At 40.1% G+C, this 20,061-nt stretch overlaps 2 protein-coding genes across 2 annotated transcripts in view; both read left to right on the plus strand.

The window, feature by feature from the left end:
* nwd2 (NACHT and WD repeat domain containing 2) overlaps positions 1-16,729 on the plus strand; it is a 64,636-nt gene extending 47,907 nt beyond the window's left edge. Inside the window, exons 5-8 of the mRNA XM_072458941.1 lie at positions 6,619-6,822; positions 7,657-7,807; positions 9,841-10,430; positions 12,071-16,729. Of these exons, the coding sequence (XP_072315042.1) occupies positions 6,619-6,822; positions 7,657-7,807; positions 9,841-10,430; positions 12,071-15,967 (4,842 nt within the window). The 3' untranslated portion in view covers positions 15,968-16,729. The remainder of the gene's footprint in view (positions 1-6,618; positions 6,823-7,656; positions 7,808-9,840; positions 10,431-12,070) is intronic.
* The window catches only part of LOC140371856 (uncharacterized), a 179,939-nt gene that overhangs the window by 132,034 nt on the left and 27,844 nt on the right, over positions 1-20,061 (plus strand). The window lies entirely within an intron of this gene.

Consider the following 20,061-nt stretch of genomic DNA (forward strand, 5'->3'; position numbering starts at 1 on the left):
TTGAAGATTAGTGTTGTTGTTGTTAGCATGCTAGTTGTTAGCTAAATTCCCTCTAAAAGTGGTGAAAAGCACTTGTAAACTTATTGCGGTCAATAATTTGGATGCTCAGAATGTTTTAGGTAAGTGAGCAATACATTTGGACTGCTACAAAGTGTTAAACATAATTTAAAGCGGCTTTGTGCAAATCACCTGTTCTTAAACCTAACCAATACCCTGATTGTGAAAACTATATTGTAAAAAAATAACATTTGCTTGCATAACTAAAGGCAAAGTGGCAGTTTGGGTGTTAAACTGAACTGGGTTGGACTAAATTGAGCGTCAGTGCTAATGTGATAATACAATTAGCTAACGCTTGCAGTAGGAATAAAGAAATGCAATGGTCTTTGTTAAAGATGTAACATTTACTGCCTTTTTTATACCGGTATGTAGTTCCTAGCCACACAGTTCTTTGTAAATCGATTCAAACATTAAATCCGAATAAATTAAAAGAACAAAATGAGGCCAGAACCAGGTGAAGGCAGAAGCTCAGGTTTGTCACGACGACCTCGTTCTCAAAGTAGTAACACACAATCATCTTAACATTCTTTTCTATTTTACTTTAAACCAGAACTTTTACGCAAATATTTTCAGTACTCGCGACACTTTTTCATTTATGAATATTATTAAAGTATTTGTATTCTAAAAAATTTTTTGTATTCACTAGTATATTAGCATTTTGTAGCGGGGCTCTCAAAACAATGGCGAAGTCAGATTTCAAGTGCTCAGGTGGATTTATTGTGCCAAAACCGAAGTGCAAAAATAGTGCAACAGTGCAAAAATATATACAGTGAGCAAAAAGGTCCAAAAATCCAACTATGAGTTCAACTATAACTCGTTCTCACTTTAACTCGTTCTCTCTTTTGTTCTCTCTTTTACTCTCTCTATTTTACTCTCTCTCTCTCACACTGTTTCCTTCTCTGTTGTTGGAGACAGACTCCTCCCCCCAGCCAAGAGCGGCTCACCTTTATTCCTCACTTGCCCCTCCCAATGAGCAAAATAACTAGATAATTCAAATCCCAAATAAACTGACAATAAACTGTTGTGGCCTCTTCCTACAACATAATACATCATTAATTATATACACATGTTCAAAATAAAGCAATACAAACACATAGAATACCCGGTGTCACATGGTCAGCACCACGGCGCGAACAGCGCCCATTTAAACTTCCAGGAAGTCCTGGCTCGGTTTCGACCCAACGCGACGCATCGGCGGAGCGCGGCTTTCGTGACAAAACAGGTAACAATTGACGTGTGTGTGCTTAGACTTAACCTAACGCGCGCAAGTGTGCACCCTTGGCGGATTAGTGACGGAGGAGTGCGGGGAAAGATGCGTGTGTAGCGTCTGATGCGAATGAATGAAACAGAGGGAAACGCGGGGAGCGGGGAATGTATGAGTGTGTGTTGGAAAGTGCGCGCGGGCATGAAGGGCCGCGCGGCTGCTCAGCAAATAAGCGCCGACACCAGTTAAAGACGGACTGGCTCCGTCACTCATTTATTTACTTATTTTCGTACTTTGTTTCGTCCTTAGAGAAGGCAGCAGACCATAACTCCTGGGGCCTTTTTCTTTCCAGCGCTAAAGCTTACGCTGCAAATCTCACAACTGTCAGTGACGGATTGACTGCGCTGTGATTGATTTGTTGATTCATACCGGAGCTGTGTAAAATAACTTGGGTCGGCTCTCCCGGCTGGCTCATCAAATAAAGTGCACTTAGCCGGAGTACGGAGCTGCTTACAAAGATGAAAAGCCTAAAGCGGGAGGGGGAAAGAGGAGCCCGTAACAACTGGAGGAAACACTTTGTCCACGTACTGTAATGTTGGGTTTGCTATTGTCACATACAGTTTTGCCACTTGAGCACTTTGGTCGTTAAAGTGGTTGAAACACAGAAATTGGAGGCTTGCTCAGTCCAGTGTGAAAACCTATTAAAGATGAGAGCGGCGAAAGCAACTAGGCAAAAGATTCAAATTTATTTTATTTATGTTATTGATGTTATTGATGTTATTGATGTTATTTATTTTATTTATTTTATTTATTTTATTTATTTTATTTATTTTATTTATTTTATTTATTTTATATGGACATAGCATTTATATTGGACAAACCAGATGCAATGTTTTAAGTGTTATAGCAAAATAAGCTAATTTTCAACACCTGTCCATTGGAGGCTTCTAGAATTAAAACAATACAAAATTTACAGACTATATACAATACATTTCATTTTATACATCACCATGTGCACAGTTCTGTCCTGATTTCTGTCCTGATTTGCTAAATACATTCCCTATATTTTTCAGCCTTTACGCATTTTTTTAGTTCTACAATTGATTTGCTGTTGTAAGATTTATGTTTCATTACTTCAATTTTGGACAAATGTATTGCAATTGTGATTAGATTTGTGATATATGTTTTTTAAAAGTAGTATTCTGTTTGAAGCATTCATGACATTTGAGAGAAATATAAACTGATAGTAAAACAAGAATCCCTTAAATATTAGAACATGTTTGTAGAGGTCTAAGCTACAGGAACATGATTTATTTCTGTAAAAAGGAGAGAAAATATTTTGTTCTTATTGAAAATGTAATGGCAGTGTTTGCAGTTTGATAAATGTGCCAACTCAAATAAATAAATGGTGCAATCTTAGAACATTTGTTTCACAAGTTGTACCAAAAAAACATTGAGTACAACAAACAACTTTTTTTTTACCACTTCCAAGGATCTGGTGTTCAAAAGCAGTGATCAGATACATCTTGACTAACTTTTTCTCTGATTATATACACTTTTTATTATTAAATCCCATCCTCCGCTCCATTCATCCTGGAGCAGGGACGTTGTCAGCAGCTCGGGGCCCAACTGTTCTTCCCTTTCTTCTCTCCAGACCTCGCAGAGTTTTAGTGTTTTTCAGTCCAGCGCGTTCATCCTCCTGTGACAAAACAGCGCAGCGCCAATAAGTCAGACCAGAAGTGGACCGAGCAGAGCCACGGAGACTCCAACTGTTTAGTGTTTAGTGTGGATGCAAAAGCGCCTGAGTCACAGAGAAATCTCAATTAGTTTGGTCAACGTGCTATACTGATCCAAAACGGCAGGCTTTAAGAAAGGAGTGAGGAAAGGAGAGTTGGTGACTTCCGATTGGTAAAATAATTGCCACAAAATAAAAAGTCAACGCCTTTTGCAGAAAGCGCACAGATATGGGAACAAATCAATCTGAAAGTGATGTGTCCATCCCAGAGACACCTGTCATGCTGCAATGTCAAATAAATACGGGAAGGAGTGTCTGGAATGCCTGCCAATGTGGTCAGATACATTTGGATTTGGCTAGATGTTTTTTATTTGTACTTTTTATTTAGTTAATTTTATTGTATTTCTGTTTCTGTAATTTCTTTGTGATTTTAATGCATTTTTCCTGCTGCGTGAAGCACTTTGAATTGCCTTGTGTATGAAATGTGCTCTACCTGATACACTTTTTTAAGCTTTTCAACACAGTACCAGTCAAATTAATCTAAAAAACGATATTTGGAGTAACCATTTTAACCACCATTTGCTTCACGTTTCACCATTTGTTCAAACACAGCTCCTTGAAGAGTTTACAGTGATGTCATTTTAGCATCCAAACCTCATATTCATCCACACTGATGATAAAACATGTGTCTGGCATTGGACTTTCATCTCAAACATTGTGCACGTGCTAAAACAGCATCATGCCTTCAAATGTGAATCCTGTCCCTGTCTCTGGAAATGTCTCGGGCCAGAAGCCAGCTCGTGACCTTTTCCATCAATCACGACAACTGTTTGCCCTATTTAACGGCTAAACGCTTGATTTTGGCAGAACAGACACACTGGGGGAATCCCTCCTTCTGCCTTGTTATTTTGAGCAGTCTGCGATTTGTTACCTGACCTATTTTTATCACGCAGAGGCTTGTAGAATGTCTATTTTAGAATCTGCACATTCCCACATTTGTATTCCTGCATCGCTGGGACTGTTCAAAGATCTTGCATGAGAAAAAGGCTCAAAATAATCCTTTTTTAAAGGGTTGAACTGTAGCTTCAGACACAAAGTAGATGTGGTGATGATTGGGTGGAATATTTTGTAAAAGATTCATTTAGCTGTTCAATTATTGTCACCAAACAGGAGGTTTTGATTATAAAGATTGAGGTATATCATATTTTTGACGTATATAGGGACATTTGTACTCTAACCCCATTTTATAGTGGTTGAGGTTTAAAGGAGACATATTGTGTTTGTTTTTCAGGTACTTAATGTTAAACTATATTATAAGTAAACAATCATTACATTATATCGTTCAATATAAACTGCAATATTGATAACAGAAGCAACTCCATTCACTTCCTGTTCAAAGCTGCAGAAGTGATAAGCCCCGCCCCGCCTCTTCATTGTGACATTTCACCGTAACAAGCAGCAGATTATCATTCACATGTTTATATTTGTTTTAAGTGGCTACATCACATTTTAGAACTTTACATTTGTCAATCCGAGTATTGCTTTTTCTATAATAAGAGATAGAGGGTAGGGGGAAACCAAACTTTTTTGAGCTGAGCCTCAATTGCAGGAAAATACAGGATCAGAATACAACTTTGAGGAAACTAATGCTGAGGAAACACTATTGCATCAAGGTGAAAAACGCATTGAAATGTTGATTTAGCGTAATATTTCTAACAGCAAGAGACATATAACAATAATATTGATACACGTCAATCCAAGTGCACTACCCAACCACGCTACACCACTCGCAGATTCAACCAGATGCACTCAGATGAGTTTTCAGCCGTCAGCGGCATGTGTAGCGTTGCGTGTGGGCTGTTCTTACTGACCACGCCACATGCCGTCGTCCCATTCGGCTTGTGCTCTGCATCTGCTCCACAAACCAATGCCAAGGGAACAAGAAATCCAACACGGAGCGGCGTCCAAGCGTCAGCGCCGTTAGCGTACAGCCTTTTTTCCTGCCCCTCATTTGGCTCGTCCCTCAACCCTCTCTTACCCCGGATCAGCCGGTCCTAGAGTGGAGAATAGATCTGATATAACGCATCAGGAAATAGCCGTAATCATTTCCGACCACGATGAGTCGCCTGTCAATCACAAAGCCATGGGGGCTGCTCATTCAGGCTTACTGTATATGCCAATGTGGAGTGGGAGATAATGGCGCAGTGAAAAGGCCACGTTTCATTGGACGACGCCTAATTATGCCGAGGGCTGTGATGAGAGCTGCTCGCGCACAAAGATAGCAGCTACGTTGCTTTGGCGATGGAAGGAGTCGTAATAACGCAAGAAATACAAATTTTTACGGTCCGGGTTTGTGATTTGGACACGGAGCCATGTTAATTAATGCAGTAGTTTTCTCTCATTTAAAACAGTCCCATCTGTTCGCTGAAGGAATAAAAGCTGCTTGGATTTTTGTGCGGCTAATTACAGGACAAAGGAAAGTTCTGAGAAGAGAGAACAACACGACTAGGATTGTACTTTTGAAGACACGTCATTTCTTTGCACCTGATTATAAAGCGCTTTTGTTAAGCAGCCGCTAACCGGAAAGTAGCGTCATTAGCATGCTAGTTGTTGTTAGCAAACACACCGCTGTGAATAATTGGGATGTTATGAATGCGTTAGGAAAGTGAGGAATTAGTTTAGTTTTAGACTTAAAAATCAGGTGCAGTGCTTTTGATTGTTACTTTGAAGATTGCAGGATTTTAATAGTAAAGTACCGTATATCTTCAATGAAAAAAATGCTGATGTGACAATGTTACTGTTACTGTATCTTTATTTACGCACAAGTTTTGATTGGTCTATGTTTATTCTTTCAAAACAAATAATAATAAAAAAAAAAAAAATAACAAAAAAACCGTAAAAAATGCTGATGAACAATGATTTAAAAATATGTAAATGAACTGCACTAGAAGCTGATCATAAAGGAAAATCAAACAACCTTATAATCTTTGAAATAATGAGATATTTCTGTACTTTTGTGTTCACATCTTGAACCACAACCTTGACACTTACATGTTTAAGCACATTATTCTGGATTGTAATACATATAATCTGAATAACAACATTGGCGTTATCACACAAACACTTAATTTAGTCAATGTAGCATTAAGGCTACACAAAATGATCAGTTTGATGGACAGCACAGAGGAACAGTGTTTAATTTGTGGCCACTCTTTGCTTTGTTTCGCTTTGGGATATTTTATTTTTGTCCCTCTTCATCTTAAATAACAATACAGGCAGATGGTCTGTGTCCCTGAACAAGCTGTTTCCTTTTGCTTGCATGTATTTTTAACACTGCTGCTTGAAGTCTTATTTCATAACACTTTAGGTGCAACATTTTCTCTTTTAATCCATTCTCTCTCGATGGTTCGTCGTTACAGAGTTTCGAGATTATAGTCTGCACTTGGATTTGCATCTTGCTTTATTACTTATCGCTTTAGGGCTTTGTAATTGCCTTGAATAAGTCGCTCTATTTGCACCGTTGACTTCGCCATTCACTGTGCGCCACTGATCCAAGAAACTGTTTAGAGATTACGGTTCTCCTCTAAGCGTCTTTGTCCTTCTTGACTGGCTTGTCTCCCAGGGCCTGGTGGGGGAGAAATACGGCAGCATCCGAGTGCCGGGGGAGGTGGAATCGGCCGAATTCGAGATGATCCTGGACGCGGCGGTGGAGGCGGGGCTCGACACACACATACTGGAGGAGTGGTACTGCCGGGACGAGAACTCGGTACCACCCGCTTACTACCTCAAACCTAAAGCCCAAATGCTCAAGAACTACCAGAACTCTGTAAGTGCTGTATATTTGGTGTGTAGAGTGTATATGGTGTCTTTGTGCGGAGTGGGGAATGTATTACTTCTCATATTTTCAGGCCCAGAGAGAGAAAGAACATTGTTTGGACATTACAGAAAGAAATAGCAGAATTAAGTATTTTTAGTACATTTGTATGCATTTCTATGTGTTTACACTATGTACTCTTATCAGTGCTTCTCAAACTCAATATTTAGTGTCATACTATGAGGCATTTCTTGGATAAAACTACTGTAGCAATGATCAAAATTTAGACCCATTTTAGCTCTAGTTTAGACCTGGAACAGTCCATTATAATAGATATAATGGTTTAGATCTGGTGGAACTCGGAAAGCCACATTTTTCTTTGTTGGTACTTTGGAACCATTGCACTATATGTTTGATACTGCAGTTAAGTAGTTTCTACACAAAACAGGGAAAAAGCTTGTGCCAGGTTATATCAAAGTTGCCAATTTCCACCTTGAGTCTCTGGATAGGTTAATGTAAATAAAGTATAAAGTACAATAAAATGTACACATTCCAAGCTTATTAATACAATCACTCATAACGTCATCCACTCTGATACTTACAATTATCATACTATTTGAATATTTTCACTATAATGAAGGAGTTAACTAAGCAGTAAGGTTTAAATAAAGTATCATTTTTGAAGGTGCAGATAGGCTTTTTTCATTATGAAGTTTGACCTGTTAAAAAAGAGAGAAAGTAGAGACATGTTTTGTTGACCCTGCGTTACGTCTGTGGAAGATGGATTTACCGTGCGTCCGAAGGGTAGATTGAGACTCTTCCTCTTCCTCTTCCTGCTCCCGTTAGATGGAATCAAGCAGTGTGACCAAAAGCAAGAACGACAAGGCCTGGAGGACCGTGTCAGAAGAGATCAAGCGCATCTTCCGGACGGCCGTGCTGCAGCTTCAGGAAAAAGGGACCATGAAGAGCGTTCAGTCCAAGAAATTCCTCTGTTCTGGTCAGTCTCTGCTCCACCTGTGATATCTTTTCACCGTGTTACCTTTCTGTTTGGTCGGCAAGTGAACCTTTTGTGATTTGATATTGATTGAATATTGATACACGTGTTATGCGGCTTCAACAACTCAGAAAACTGCACATTTTTGGAGTTTTTTATGGCCAGTATCTGTAATATGGAAAGAACAGAGGTGAAACAGGAGGAATGCACTTGAGTTTCCTCTGATAACGACAAACAAACAGGTTTTTTTAGCTCACATTGTTGACCAAGTTAAAGCTATTTGTAGCAAAAGTGTCAGTTGTGTTGTTTGCTGAGCTGTAGGTTAAACCAAGTTACAAATGATCGACGGACCAGGAACCACTTTTTGACTGTAGCCATTAAACATGACGAAAACCATGACAACCACGACGAAGCTGGCCATATGTTGTAAGTGAGTGATGGATGACGGTGTAAATTCAGCTCATGATAAATAACATTGTAATCCTATTGTCAACCAAATAACGGTTGAAATATGGTGAGATTTTAAATAAAGTGAGTTATTTATTCTATTTTGACATTTTGATTCAGGCTTTGTTTTTTGTTTTTCTGTTTTCTAAGTATTTTCTACGTCCAGCTAATGTTTAAGATTCACAAAACACATCTATAGTCATTTTTTCTAGTCAACTTGGTCACGAATATTCGACAATTCGTTGCCACCCTAATGTTTATTATCTTGAAAAATACTCTAGAGGTTTGTTTTTATCTTTGATCTGAATAAAACTTGGGTAATTGCAGTTGAAGTTTTACCATTCGATTCAAATTGGGAGCACTTCTCTTGTTTAAGGCTCTTTAATTGTGCTCTCTGGGCTTAAAGAGGCGCTCGGCTGTAACACAAAAAGGAAGTTGGGCCGTCTTTTAGAAGTCCCAACTTTCCTGCTCCGTGCTCTCTTTCCTAATTATCCCGCTGCACACAACTACACAGGAGAGGCGGGCAGAGCAGATTCAGTCAGCTGCTTCTTTCTTGGGGAGCCCTCGATAGAGCTCAGTAACGCTGGCTTATGAGATTTTATCTATTTTGTTTGGTCTTTAAAAAAAAGGCTTGAGAGAAATCTGGCTAATCACAGGCTAAAAGGCCCTTCAGTTGCGAGATTTCCGACAGCCTTTTGATGGTTATCTGAACGCAGCAGCGGTGGCTTTACTCCGGGCTTTTGATTGGGATTTGAATGTAAATTTTGAACCCTTGAGTTAATTTTGTCACGCTGTAATTAGTTCAGGATTTGTCGACAGCTGTTGTATTCGAGAGATGTGATGCAAACCGTAATGTTATTCGTTTTGGTGTCTGTTTGCCAATCCCTTGTAGTTAAACATGTACCTACAGGAAGCACACGTCTTAACAGTTTTGCCACCAGTCTTTTGTGTATGTCGGAACCACAAGTCTACTATCTTGCTCCACACTTTTTAAAACTTTCATGCATTGTGTGTTGTGAAATCGACTTCTCCGGCCTTTTCTCAGTTCCTGTTTTGTGTCCATTTTGATACTGACCGTGCAGTAAAGGCACTCGGAGATGTTTTGACACGCATATTTGCTTGCATTTGACATATTAACTTTAATTCAATGAATTTAAATATATTTAAAAGTTTTTGTTTTTTTAAATATCCCCCTTTGTGCATGTAATGACTAGGGATGGGCGATATACTGATACAAATTTTGTATGAAAATTGGTCAATGGAACTGGTATATCGAAAAAAAATCATAAATTGGCCAATAAAAGTATTTTTTGAACAAACTAATGAGTAAAACATTTAAATAGAAGGGCAATTAATCTAAAACTACAGCTATATGCTTACACAATCGATACATAAATGCATTTTGCTATTCATTATTATTTATTATAAGTGAAAGGGTATTTTCTTAACTTAATCTCAACTAATAATAGATTAGTGGACCTTGCTACAAATGTAAAACTAAAAATATCAGTATCGGCCACAGCAGCAAGCCAAATATCCTGTATCGTTCTACCATTAACTTGACCATCATAATGTCGCTCTCATTTCAGCTCTGGAAGACGAACTCGACTTCGCCCTCGGAAAACAAACCCCTGCCTTTCTCAGGAAATGCGTCTGCTACATCCGAAAGATCTCCAACTTCGACCGATTCGCCAAACTCCCCGAGATGGCCAAGTACATGGACATCGTCGTCAGCAGTGAGCGTGTCATGCGCAACCAGGAGGCCCACGAGCGCCTTCTGAAAGTGCGCGACGAATTCATCCCCACCGTGGTCGCCGCCTCCAACCTGCGCGTCTACTCGTCGGTCACCCACTGCGACATGAAGCTGGGATACTCGCAGGAAGTCGAGAGCCACTACGTCGAAGGCCTTTGTAAACAGTTTTATGAGGATATGGTAGATATAATACAAGCTACGGTCCAGCAGAACTTTGACACAGAGACGGACTCTGTTTACGATGAGATTCTGCAGCACCTGTCGCTTTGTAAGACCTACGCAGAGCTGTACGAGTACCCGAGTGAAACGCTGGATTATATACAGGAGTACCTGATGCCGTCTAAAGGGAGCAGGGTGAGCCCCATGGTGCTGTACGGAGGACCCTGCACCGGGAAGACACTGCTGCTGGCACAGGTCGCCAAAGAGGTAATGGATGTATGTATGTACCTATTTGTTTGTTTAGTTCTTTTACAATTAGGGATGTTACAATGAGGAGAAAATACACCATGATTTAAGGATTATTCATGATTTTTGATGGTTAAAACACTGAAATCTTTCATTTTCTTTCATTCCCATAGTCTAACATGTTACTATTCTTCTAGTTTGTGACCTGCTTTATGAAATTAAACTTTCTAAATGACAGAATAAAGTTTGACAAAAACAGCCACATAAAAAAGTACTTTAGACAGTTTATTTTACTATAGATGGAATTTAAAAAACTACATTTTGCTTCCAAATATTTTTTAGTTCTTAAGATTACATTGTGACCTGAATAATCACAATTATTGATTAACCTAATCATCTCAGCAGCATCCCTATTTACTGTATAAGATGTACATTTTTTGTCTTGTCTCTTCCATATTTTCTTATAGTATTATAGTATAGTATAGCATTGCTTAAGATAATACCGGTACATTTTGGATAGCTTCACACAAAGATATTCTACATACATTATAATTACACATTTTAATAACATGTTCTAACTCATGATATATACGTATATTTTTTTATTAACCTTATTTAACTAGGTAACAACCCATTGAGACTTAAAGCTTTTTTCAAGGTTGACCTGCTACTTGTATACAGAATACAGACCTCTGATTGGTCCATGTCACAGGATAATCAGAATCAGAATCAAAGTCAGAAAAGGTTTATTGCCATAGCCAATGAACAAAATTCACAAACATAGAAACTTTCTTTGGTGCAACATACAATGATGAGCAATAATAAAACAACATATATAAAATCAAAAAGGGCATTAAAGAAAATAAGTGTTACAAAATAGATTTTAATAGTGGTATTCAGTATTCTCTATCTAAATACATTTTAAAAGTATTCTTATTATTAATATTTTGTTAACAGAGTCCATAGAAAAAATACTAATGGATTTTGAATTTTCAAACATTTGCCTGAGAGCAATGTCTCTGGTCTGGAGCACTTTCCAGCCCATTAAAACTATATCAATAATATCAATACTTGTCTCATGTCTATTGAGAGTCAGGCTAAACCGCACGGGGCAAGTTTTCTACTGTGGACAAGATGATAATACATAACTGTAGACTGCATTCAACTGTATAATGTAGAAAATATGATGTTAATATACAGGATGTGCCGTCGACATGACACACAGGTTTGGTATTCAACAAGAATTTTAAGGTGAAATTTTTCCAAATGAAGTCTCTTATTTGGTGTGTTTTTTTTAAATATTGCAGTGAATTTTGAAAACATTTATTTATTTATTATGCCTATTCTGCTGGGGGGTTATGTTTCTTGACTTGAGCTGAGTAAATTATTTAAATAATCTCCCGTTTATTATTTGAGGACATTAAAATTTTAACCACTGAAGCTTTTTAATGACTAGAATACTTGGAGAGATTATCTGAAGGACAGCCTCTAAATCAAAAAGTAGTTTCCTATAACACCGTAATTGCAGTACTTTGGGAAACTTAGGATTTGTCTGTCTACAAACAAAACACTTGCTCCACATGTGTCTGCGTTCATGAATACTGCTCAGTACTGCTAATATGTGTCAGTTTTGTTATTATTGTTGTCGTTGTTTTTTTCAGGCATATTCATGGCTTCAGAAGGAGATGGGCCCCGAGACCGACCCAGTGGTGATTGTTCGGTTCATCGGCTCTTCACAGGCCTCCACAGACCTCCGGCCGCTGCTGCAGAACATCTGTGAACAGATCGCACTAAACTACCGCTGCCTGATTCACTTTTTGCCTAACAAGATCCAAGAGATGAGAGAGCTCTTCATCAACCTTCTCGGGGAATCCTCATTTCATAGACCATTGGTTTTAGTGCTGGATTCCCTCGAGCAATTATCAGACGCAGATGAAGCCCGTAAACTGTGGTGGCTTCCCATTCACTTGCCTAAGACGGTTCGCATTGTAGTTTCAACATTGCCTAACAAACACGGCATCCTACAAAAGCTGAGAAACCTCATCCATGACGACAGGAACTATGTTGAACTGATGCAGAGAGATCGTAAAGTGTGCAGTCAAACATTAAAGCAGCAGTTACTGAGGGTTAAGAGAAAGGTCACCTCAGGACAGCAAATTTATGTCAATGAGGCGCTGGCCAAGTGTACATTACCCATGTTTGTAAATCTTATCTACAGAGAAGTGGTCCACTGGCGCTCTCACAAAGATGTAGATGACCACTCTCTGTGCTCCACAGTGCATGAAAGCATTGAGCAGCTTTTCTACTCTGTGGAGAACAAATTAGGCCAGAGGTTTGTCTTTAGAGCACTGGGGTATATCACTATGGCCAAAGCAGGTTTAACTGAGGTCGAGCTGGAGGATATTCTGTCCCTAGATAACATTGTGCTGGGAGATGTTATAGTTGCAACTTACCTCAAAAATCCTTTGAGGATTTCTTATGACTTAGTGGCAAAGCTCAAGGAAGAGCTGGAGGGATATTTAGTGGAAAGACAAGTACGAAATGTCACCCTAATGGTCTGGGCCAACAGGCACCTGCACCTCATTGCTCAGAAGCTTTATCTCAGTAATGAGGAGGATGTCCACCAAATGCACAGTCTCTTAGCCGAGTATTTTCTGGGGGCATGGTCTGGGGGAAGAAAGAAAATTTTCACTTATGATAACAACCACTTCACTTCCCTCAACATATCCCACCACAAGAACCCACACCATCAGCAGTCCCACGAGAAGGCCTCGTCTGATAAATACTCTTACGACAGGCAGACGCCGGAGCAGCCCTGGGTCTTCCAGTGCAACTTACTGGAGCCCGACATCTTCTTTGTGAATCACAGAAAAATGACAGAGCTGGTCTACCATCTCACTCGCAGTGGGAGGACGGACGATCTCATGTTCGGCGTCATCATGAACTTCAGCTGGCTCTACACAATGATTAAGATCGGTCAGTTTGACAAGGCCTTATCTGATATTGACGTAGCGTACAGCTACTCCCAGGAAAAGGAACTGAAGTTCTTGGGTGCCACTCTGCGCAGTGTCAAGGTCAAGGTGCTAAAGAACCCTGCATCGCTGTCTGCGGAGCTCCAGCAGAGGCTACTCCCTGTCGTCACCTCTCTGCCTAAGCTCAGACACCTCCTCTTGGAGTGTGACAAAGATGGTCCAAAGTACTGCTCTATAGTGCCTCTACACTCCTCTATGGATGTCACCTACAGTCCAGAAAGGCTGCCTCTCTGCCCCAGCTACATGCAGATAGTGGAGATCCTCCCCACTCTAGCCCCCAACATAGTCCTTGTAGCCTTGGAAGACGGGTCTGTTAGCACATGGGACGTTGAGAGCAGAAAGTTGCTTAGACAGATTGACACAGCCCGATCTGTTGTTCTAGGGATCAGGCTAACAACTGATGAAAAGTACCTGGTTGTGGCTACAACCAAAAACACGCTGCTAATCTATGATAATCACAAATCCTGCCTTTTATCTGAGGTGGAGATCAAAGGGTCGAAGCATGGGGGCGTCGCTGGAGGTGTGGCCTTCATCAATGGTTACACCTTGTCCACACATCATGCTCTGGCCTGGTTGGAGGCCAGTAAAGATGTTAATGTGATCGACCTGCTCTACGGTTGGCCTCTTTACCAGTTCCACTGCTGGTATGAGGTCACATGTGTCCAGTGCTCACCTGATGGAATGTATGCCTTCTGTGGACAATACCTGAACACTGCAACCATCTTTCATCTGGGCAATGGAGACAAGCTTTCCACTATAACCTCGGAGTTCTCTGGGGGGTTTGTTAAGTCGATTCTGGTTCTAGACACTTTAAATCAAATGGTGATGATAGACAATGAGGGCAGTTTGTCAGTGTGGAACACCAAAGAGATCACAACCCCACGGCTCATGGAGGATTACGACTGCAGAGGAAATGACACAGAAGTCGTAGGCATTGAATTATCAGAAGACCAGAAGTCCATTCTTATTTGCAAAGACAGAAGCATTGAAGTTCTTGACACCAAGGTTTGGAAAATGGTAGAGAAATTTAAAGCCAAGCGAACAGAGCGTTTTGTCGCTGCAGTGCTCTCTAAAAATGGACAGAGCATTGTAGCATCCATGGAGAACACATCCTCCATCTTTGTGTGGAGGAGGGACAGTGGACAGTGCATGGCTAGCCTCATCGAAATCTCAGGGGCTATTGTCAAACTTATCAAATCAGTCCATCACAATCTGCTGCTGTCCGTCACCAGCAGTGGCGTCCTGTCCGTTTGGGATATTGACATCATCACAGCCATGTCCAACATCGACAAAACGGGCAAGAAAATCCAGTCGCTGCAGCTGTCCAGCAGAGAGGACTATGTCTTTACCATGGACGGCTCGGAGGCTGTGCACAAATGGAACTTCAGCACAGGCTTCATCGAGACAGTGTTTAAGCACGAGGGCATAGTGGAGAACTGTGTCCTCACCTCCTCAGGGGATCTCATGGTCTCATCCGACGACAAGTCCAGCCAATACATCTGGCAAACCACCACTGGAGAGAACATATTCCGTATCAATGGACAGAGGATATCGCAGATGCTCATCACACACAATGATCAGTTTGTGGTGTCTCTTTGCGAGCAGAACGTCTCACGAGTTTGGAGGCTAGCTACCGGGCACAAAGTTTGCAACATTTTAGTTACCCTGCAAAACGCATTAATCACCACCGCAAACACCTTTCTGGTCGGCTCTTCTAAAAACAAAATACTTGCGGTTAGTTTGTGGTCAGGCAGCGTATCCAAGAAGTTCATATGCGATGACGGGATCACCATTGTCAACTTCAAGCTGATCCCGGACTGTCCCGACTGCGTGGTATTCATCACGTCAACAGAGACTGTGTTCATCTGGAGTGTTGCCGATGAGTCCATTTGTAGGCGGGTGCAGTTGCCGGCCAACTTCCTCAAAAATCTCGAAGACTTCCAAATCTCGCCGAACGGCAAACTCGGCATTGTCTCGAAGGGCGACGAGAACATCAACGTTCTCGATCTCCACAGCGGCAAACTAAGACTTGTCCACGCCGCCGGGATAATATGGCGGCAGAAACTGTCCCGAGACGGGCGTTATTTGGTCTACGTGTGTTTCCGTAACTGCGAGGAGGACGATGAAGCCGGAGTCGTGTCGAATTTGATCGTGATGCGTCTCGCTGATGGTAAAAGTATCGGCACGTGTTCTCTTTACAAAACGCCTACATTCTTGTCTCTCTCCCAGCGGGCGTTGAACATCATCATCGGCTTCGAAGACGGTAGCATCGGCACATACACGGTCGTGGATCGTGTCGATGCAACTCTGAAAATCAAAATCGCCACCTCGAACAGTCGCCAAATAGTCAACAACGCTTCACAAAAAGTGCGACCCAAATGTGGCAACCATTCCTTTAAGACGATAGCCGACTGTACGTGGAGGGAGTCGACGGAGGTCTTCTCGCGGGACAGTCCCATCAACGTATCAGACTCTGGGGAGGGGGAGTCCACCACGCCAACAAAAAAGACCGAACTGCTGCAGTGATTGGGGGGAAACCAGGAAGTTTGAATCTCTGGGGTGCAGTTGTTTCTTGTTTACAGCCACGTGAATCAGCTGCAGATGTCAGCCCTTTGGGTAATTTATGGGCCGACCAATTTAGCGCTGCACTCAACCTATTACTAGTATTACTTCCAACCTACAATACAGTTTTACACATGAAGACTGTCAGAAGAAAATGTGTCTTGAAAAGAAGAAAAAATGTAAATTTTGTGCCGGCTTAGTTTGCCATAATGTGTCCTTTTTGCATTTGAAGAACAAAAGTATTATTTTCGATTTGCCATGAATTGAATTGAAACCATTCCATTGTTTTCAGGTGATTGTCACATTATCCCACTTTGTCTGTTAGTGTCATCTGTCAAAAACTGAAAATAATAACCCAACATTGCTACAAATCTGCCTGCTTGCACTGAAATGAACAAATCACAATTCAACCACGTGGGCCATTGTGACTATCGCCTCTGTCGTGTCATTGTCTGTGCACATCACGCCATAGTTGCATTCATATCCACACATCAGTCGGTACTGTACAAAAAAGACCTATGAACATATGTACATATCTCTTTTTGTCTGCTGCAATTTGTGCAAACTACTTATGAAAAAAATGTTCCGTTGTGCTTAATGCAATCAAAGTGAGTGCCTGGAAACTTCAAATATGTCTCTATGTGCAGACTAGAGCGAGTCAAAATGGAGGGAATTTGTACAGTCAAAAGTAACACACAAAGTTGCATATTTGCATTAATCCTATGTAAATTTGAGGCTGTGGGAAAATTCTAAATATATCTTATTTTACCGCGTGTCAAATTACCTGCAGTTTAATTGAGGTCTGTGCCATTGATTTAATTGTATTTATTGATTTATTTTGAGGGGAAACCACTATGAGCATAAAGTGTAGCACCATAGGCATCCTCGCCTTAAAACGTTGCTTTAGATATAATGAAGTTTATTCTATTCCAAACAGAAACGTGTGAATATATAGAGAGATTAATAGACGATAAGCACTTTACGTGTGATTTATGAGAAAAAGATTTAAAGTTATTAACAAAACAAAGTATATATATAGAGAGAAAGAGAGTTTTAAGTGAGCTAGAAGTATTAACAGGCATTGGACTTGCCTATGCCTATAATAATATACAGTACAGGGCGTCCAGGGCCTTGCAAATTACCATCATGTTTCTGAAAATTGAGCATGACGTCGTTCAAAAAAAATGAGATATCAGTCTGCTGACAATCTAAATAACATGACGGTTTTTTGCAGGCGCCGCGGTCGCTCTGGTTAGCATGTCTGTTTTAACCCAAATGTCTTCTTTTGGTTGAAATACAGTAAATGCCAGGCATGATTAAAAAAACAACGTGGCACCGTTTTCACCTGTCCATATACTTTTGAAGGGCTATTCCATCTTTTGTATGTTTACTAGTTTACAAAATGATGGCCCTTGGGTAGTGTCATACTGGGTAGCAGCACCGAGCTTTAATATATTTAGTTTTGTCGATTTAAAAAAGAAGTTTCTCTTGTAATTGCCAAAGTCCAGATTTTTTTGTTTTTGAGGCTTGTAATGTAAAGATATTGTTACCAAATTGTTTTAGTGTTGAACTGTGATTCTGTTTATGATAGAGAAATGTGCTATCTTTGCTAACAAGTATTTAAAAGAGTCCTTCTATTATATTGGAATGCCAGTTTTAAGAGTATATTTGAATGTGACCATATGGAAGCCGGTACACAATATTATTGTATGTTTCCGTAACTTGAATGACTTTTAATAACTTAAATGTTTGCAGCTCATAGTTGAATGTTTCTATTGTATTCTTTGTATCGTCAGAGCTGACTTTACCTGTTTAGAGATTTATATTTTCATAAATGTTGTACTTACATTTTGTTACAGAGTTGTTTAACTTGGAGTCGAGCAGCAAAAGAAAAATTATGTCTGAAGCAATATGAATCTAGTGTGTATGCATTGTTTATATGGAGCATTTTAATGTAATAAAACGGTTCACTTTTGGCCTATAAGTGCAACTCGTGAACTTTTCGTGTAACTGGGCGTCGCTACGGACATCGGAATGGACTTTCTGCTCTCGGACTTGCTTAATTTCCGTGCGCAAAACAATTTAACCGTCTAATCTATGTTTTAATGGGCATTCTTAACTAGTCTAACCATGTGCGGCGCAGTGCATGATGGGAAACAGGTCTAATTCACGGTTTCCAAGTTGAAGTAATGGCAGAGAGAGTCACGCAGAGCAGAACAGAGCTGTTAAATGATTTGATAGGCCGGTAATTGCTCCTCGGTGCACAATGCCAGATGCCAGACAAGCATGCTGAATATTTCTCCAACACTCGCTGACAATGTCATCATGATTAGGCCAGAGATGTTCCGTGCACATGCTCAGCGACCTGCGCCAGGTGAAGCCTCAGTGTGCACGGAGAGCACTCTCACTACAGGCAAAACTCTCTATTCTTTATTCGTTGGTCACTTTGACATAAGAGCTTTTATGTGGAAAAAAATCTAAATTCTGCACCTAAACATGTTTCATTATTTCATTTAATCAACTTGAATCATTAAGGACAGCACTTTGACTAATCACACTGAAGTATTTGTTGATATTTAATTCTAAGCCTGATTTTTTAATGATTTTTTTTCAAGAAAATTAGGCTAAATTAAAATGTTTACGCCAACTTCAGTAAATAAGATAAAAGGAATCCAATATGTCAACAAGATGAAGACATTTCAACCTGTCTTATCCATGTTTCATATTTATTTGTCGTAAAGATGTGACATTTTTTAACAGTTTTCCACATCATAAAACCATTACACAAGGTAAAGGAAGACATATAGAACATGTTAAAATACAGTCCATGTGTTATATAGGATTACAGTTTATTGAGCAGCTGAATACTGAATAAAGCAAAGGATTTTTTTATTTTATTTGTTTAATTAACCTTTATTTATGTATCACATTTTTGGTCTTCATTCGAGGCCTCACGTACCTTTGTCCAGATAGGAGACATTTTTTTGTACATTTGAGAAGTTTTTCTTATTTATGTCAGTGTTTCCCCTTAAAAACAACAAAGATCAATTCCCAGTTCAGACAATTTGCTGAATGCCCTCCCTGCTCTTCTCACAAACAACACACCGTCCTATCAAATAAAGCAAACAAGCACAAAAAAGAAAACTATAAAACATATAACTTGCTGCAGCCTTTAAAATCAGACCTGTATATTAACTTCCCGATGGTGTCACTCTAACCTTACAGTACGTGCGGTGTGTGCGGTCGCCACGGCAACGTCAGGTCCGCCCCGCTGATGCGTTGGCCGCGCCTCTCATTGTAATGCCGGCGAGCTCGTGTCTGTTGGGCCGCTGGGCCTTTTGACAACACGGGCCGGACTCTGGCTGGCACATTCCACCTGCTTCTGCCGCTCTCTTTTAATTACAATGGAGTGTTTGCAGAACAGGAGGTCTCGGCGGGTCACACGGAGCGCCAGCGTGTTTGCCAATATGACACAAGTATGGCTCATGTGTTTACTCAGACTAGAACAGCTCCTGCTTTGTCACTGGTATTTATTACGAGCCAGGCCCCTTTTCCACTGTACCTGTATTTTTAGTTTGGATTTGTTGAAAAAATGTGTGTTTTCTGGGACTTTTAACGCATCATGCTGCTACATCGTATAACAATTCATGTTTTTTTGTGTTTTCTTTTTAGTTTTCCACCATAAATATCTTGTAAATTCAAAATGATTTGCTCTGAAGCCACGCGGCAGCCTAAACATGCAGCTTTTACGTTGTCTTTCAATGCTGCAAAGACAAGAAGGTAGTTTAATACAAAAGGAATGTCAAGAGAATTCGGTTAGTCAATAGTCGTAATTATTACTATCATAATGTTATTTAAAGAAAAGAATAACCTTGAGAATCAAAGGAAGCTGCAATTTCAGTTAAATCTATTCTCCATAAAAGTCAAACTGCATGTAAAGTACTTTTTATCTTTTGTTTCGTCTGTTTATGTGACAATATCTTAAGTTTTCATTCATAAAGTTTGTGAACGAAAGCAAATTCAGTATTTCAGCGTGGTTTGGTCACAGTGCCAACAAT

This window comes from Eucyclogobius newberryi, unplaced genomic scaffold (assembly GCF_026437365.1).
Source record: "Eucyclogobius newberryi isolate DKJ021-1_F unplaced genomic scaffold, fEucNew1.0.hap1 SCAF_22, whole genome shotgun sequence".
NCBI classification, from domain to species: Eukaryota; Metazoa; Chordata; class Actinopteri; order Gobiiformes; family Gobiidae; genus Eucyclogobius; species Eucyclogobius newberryi.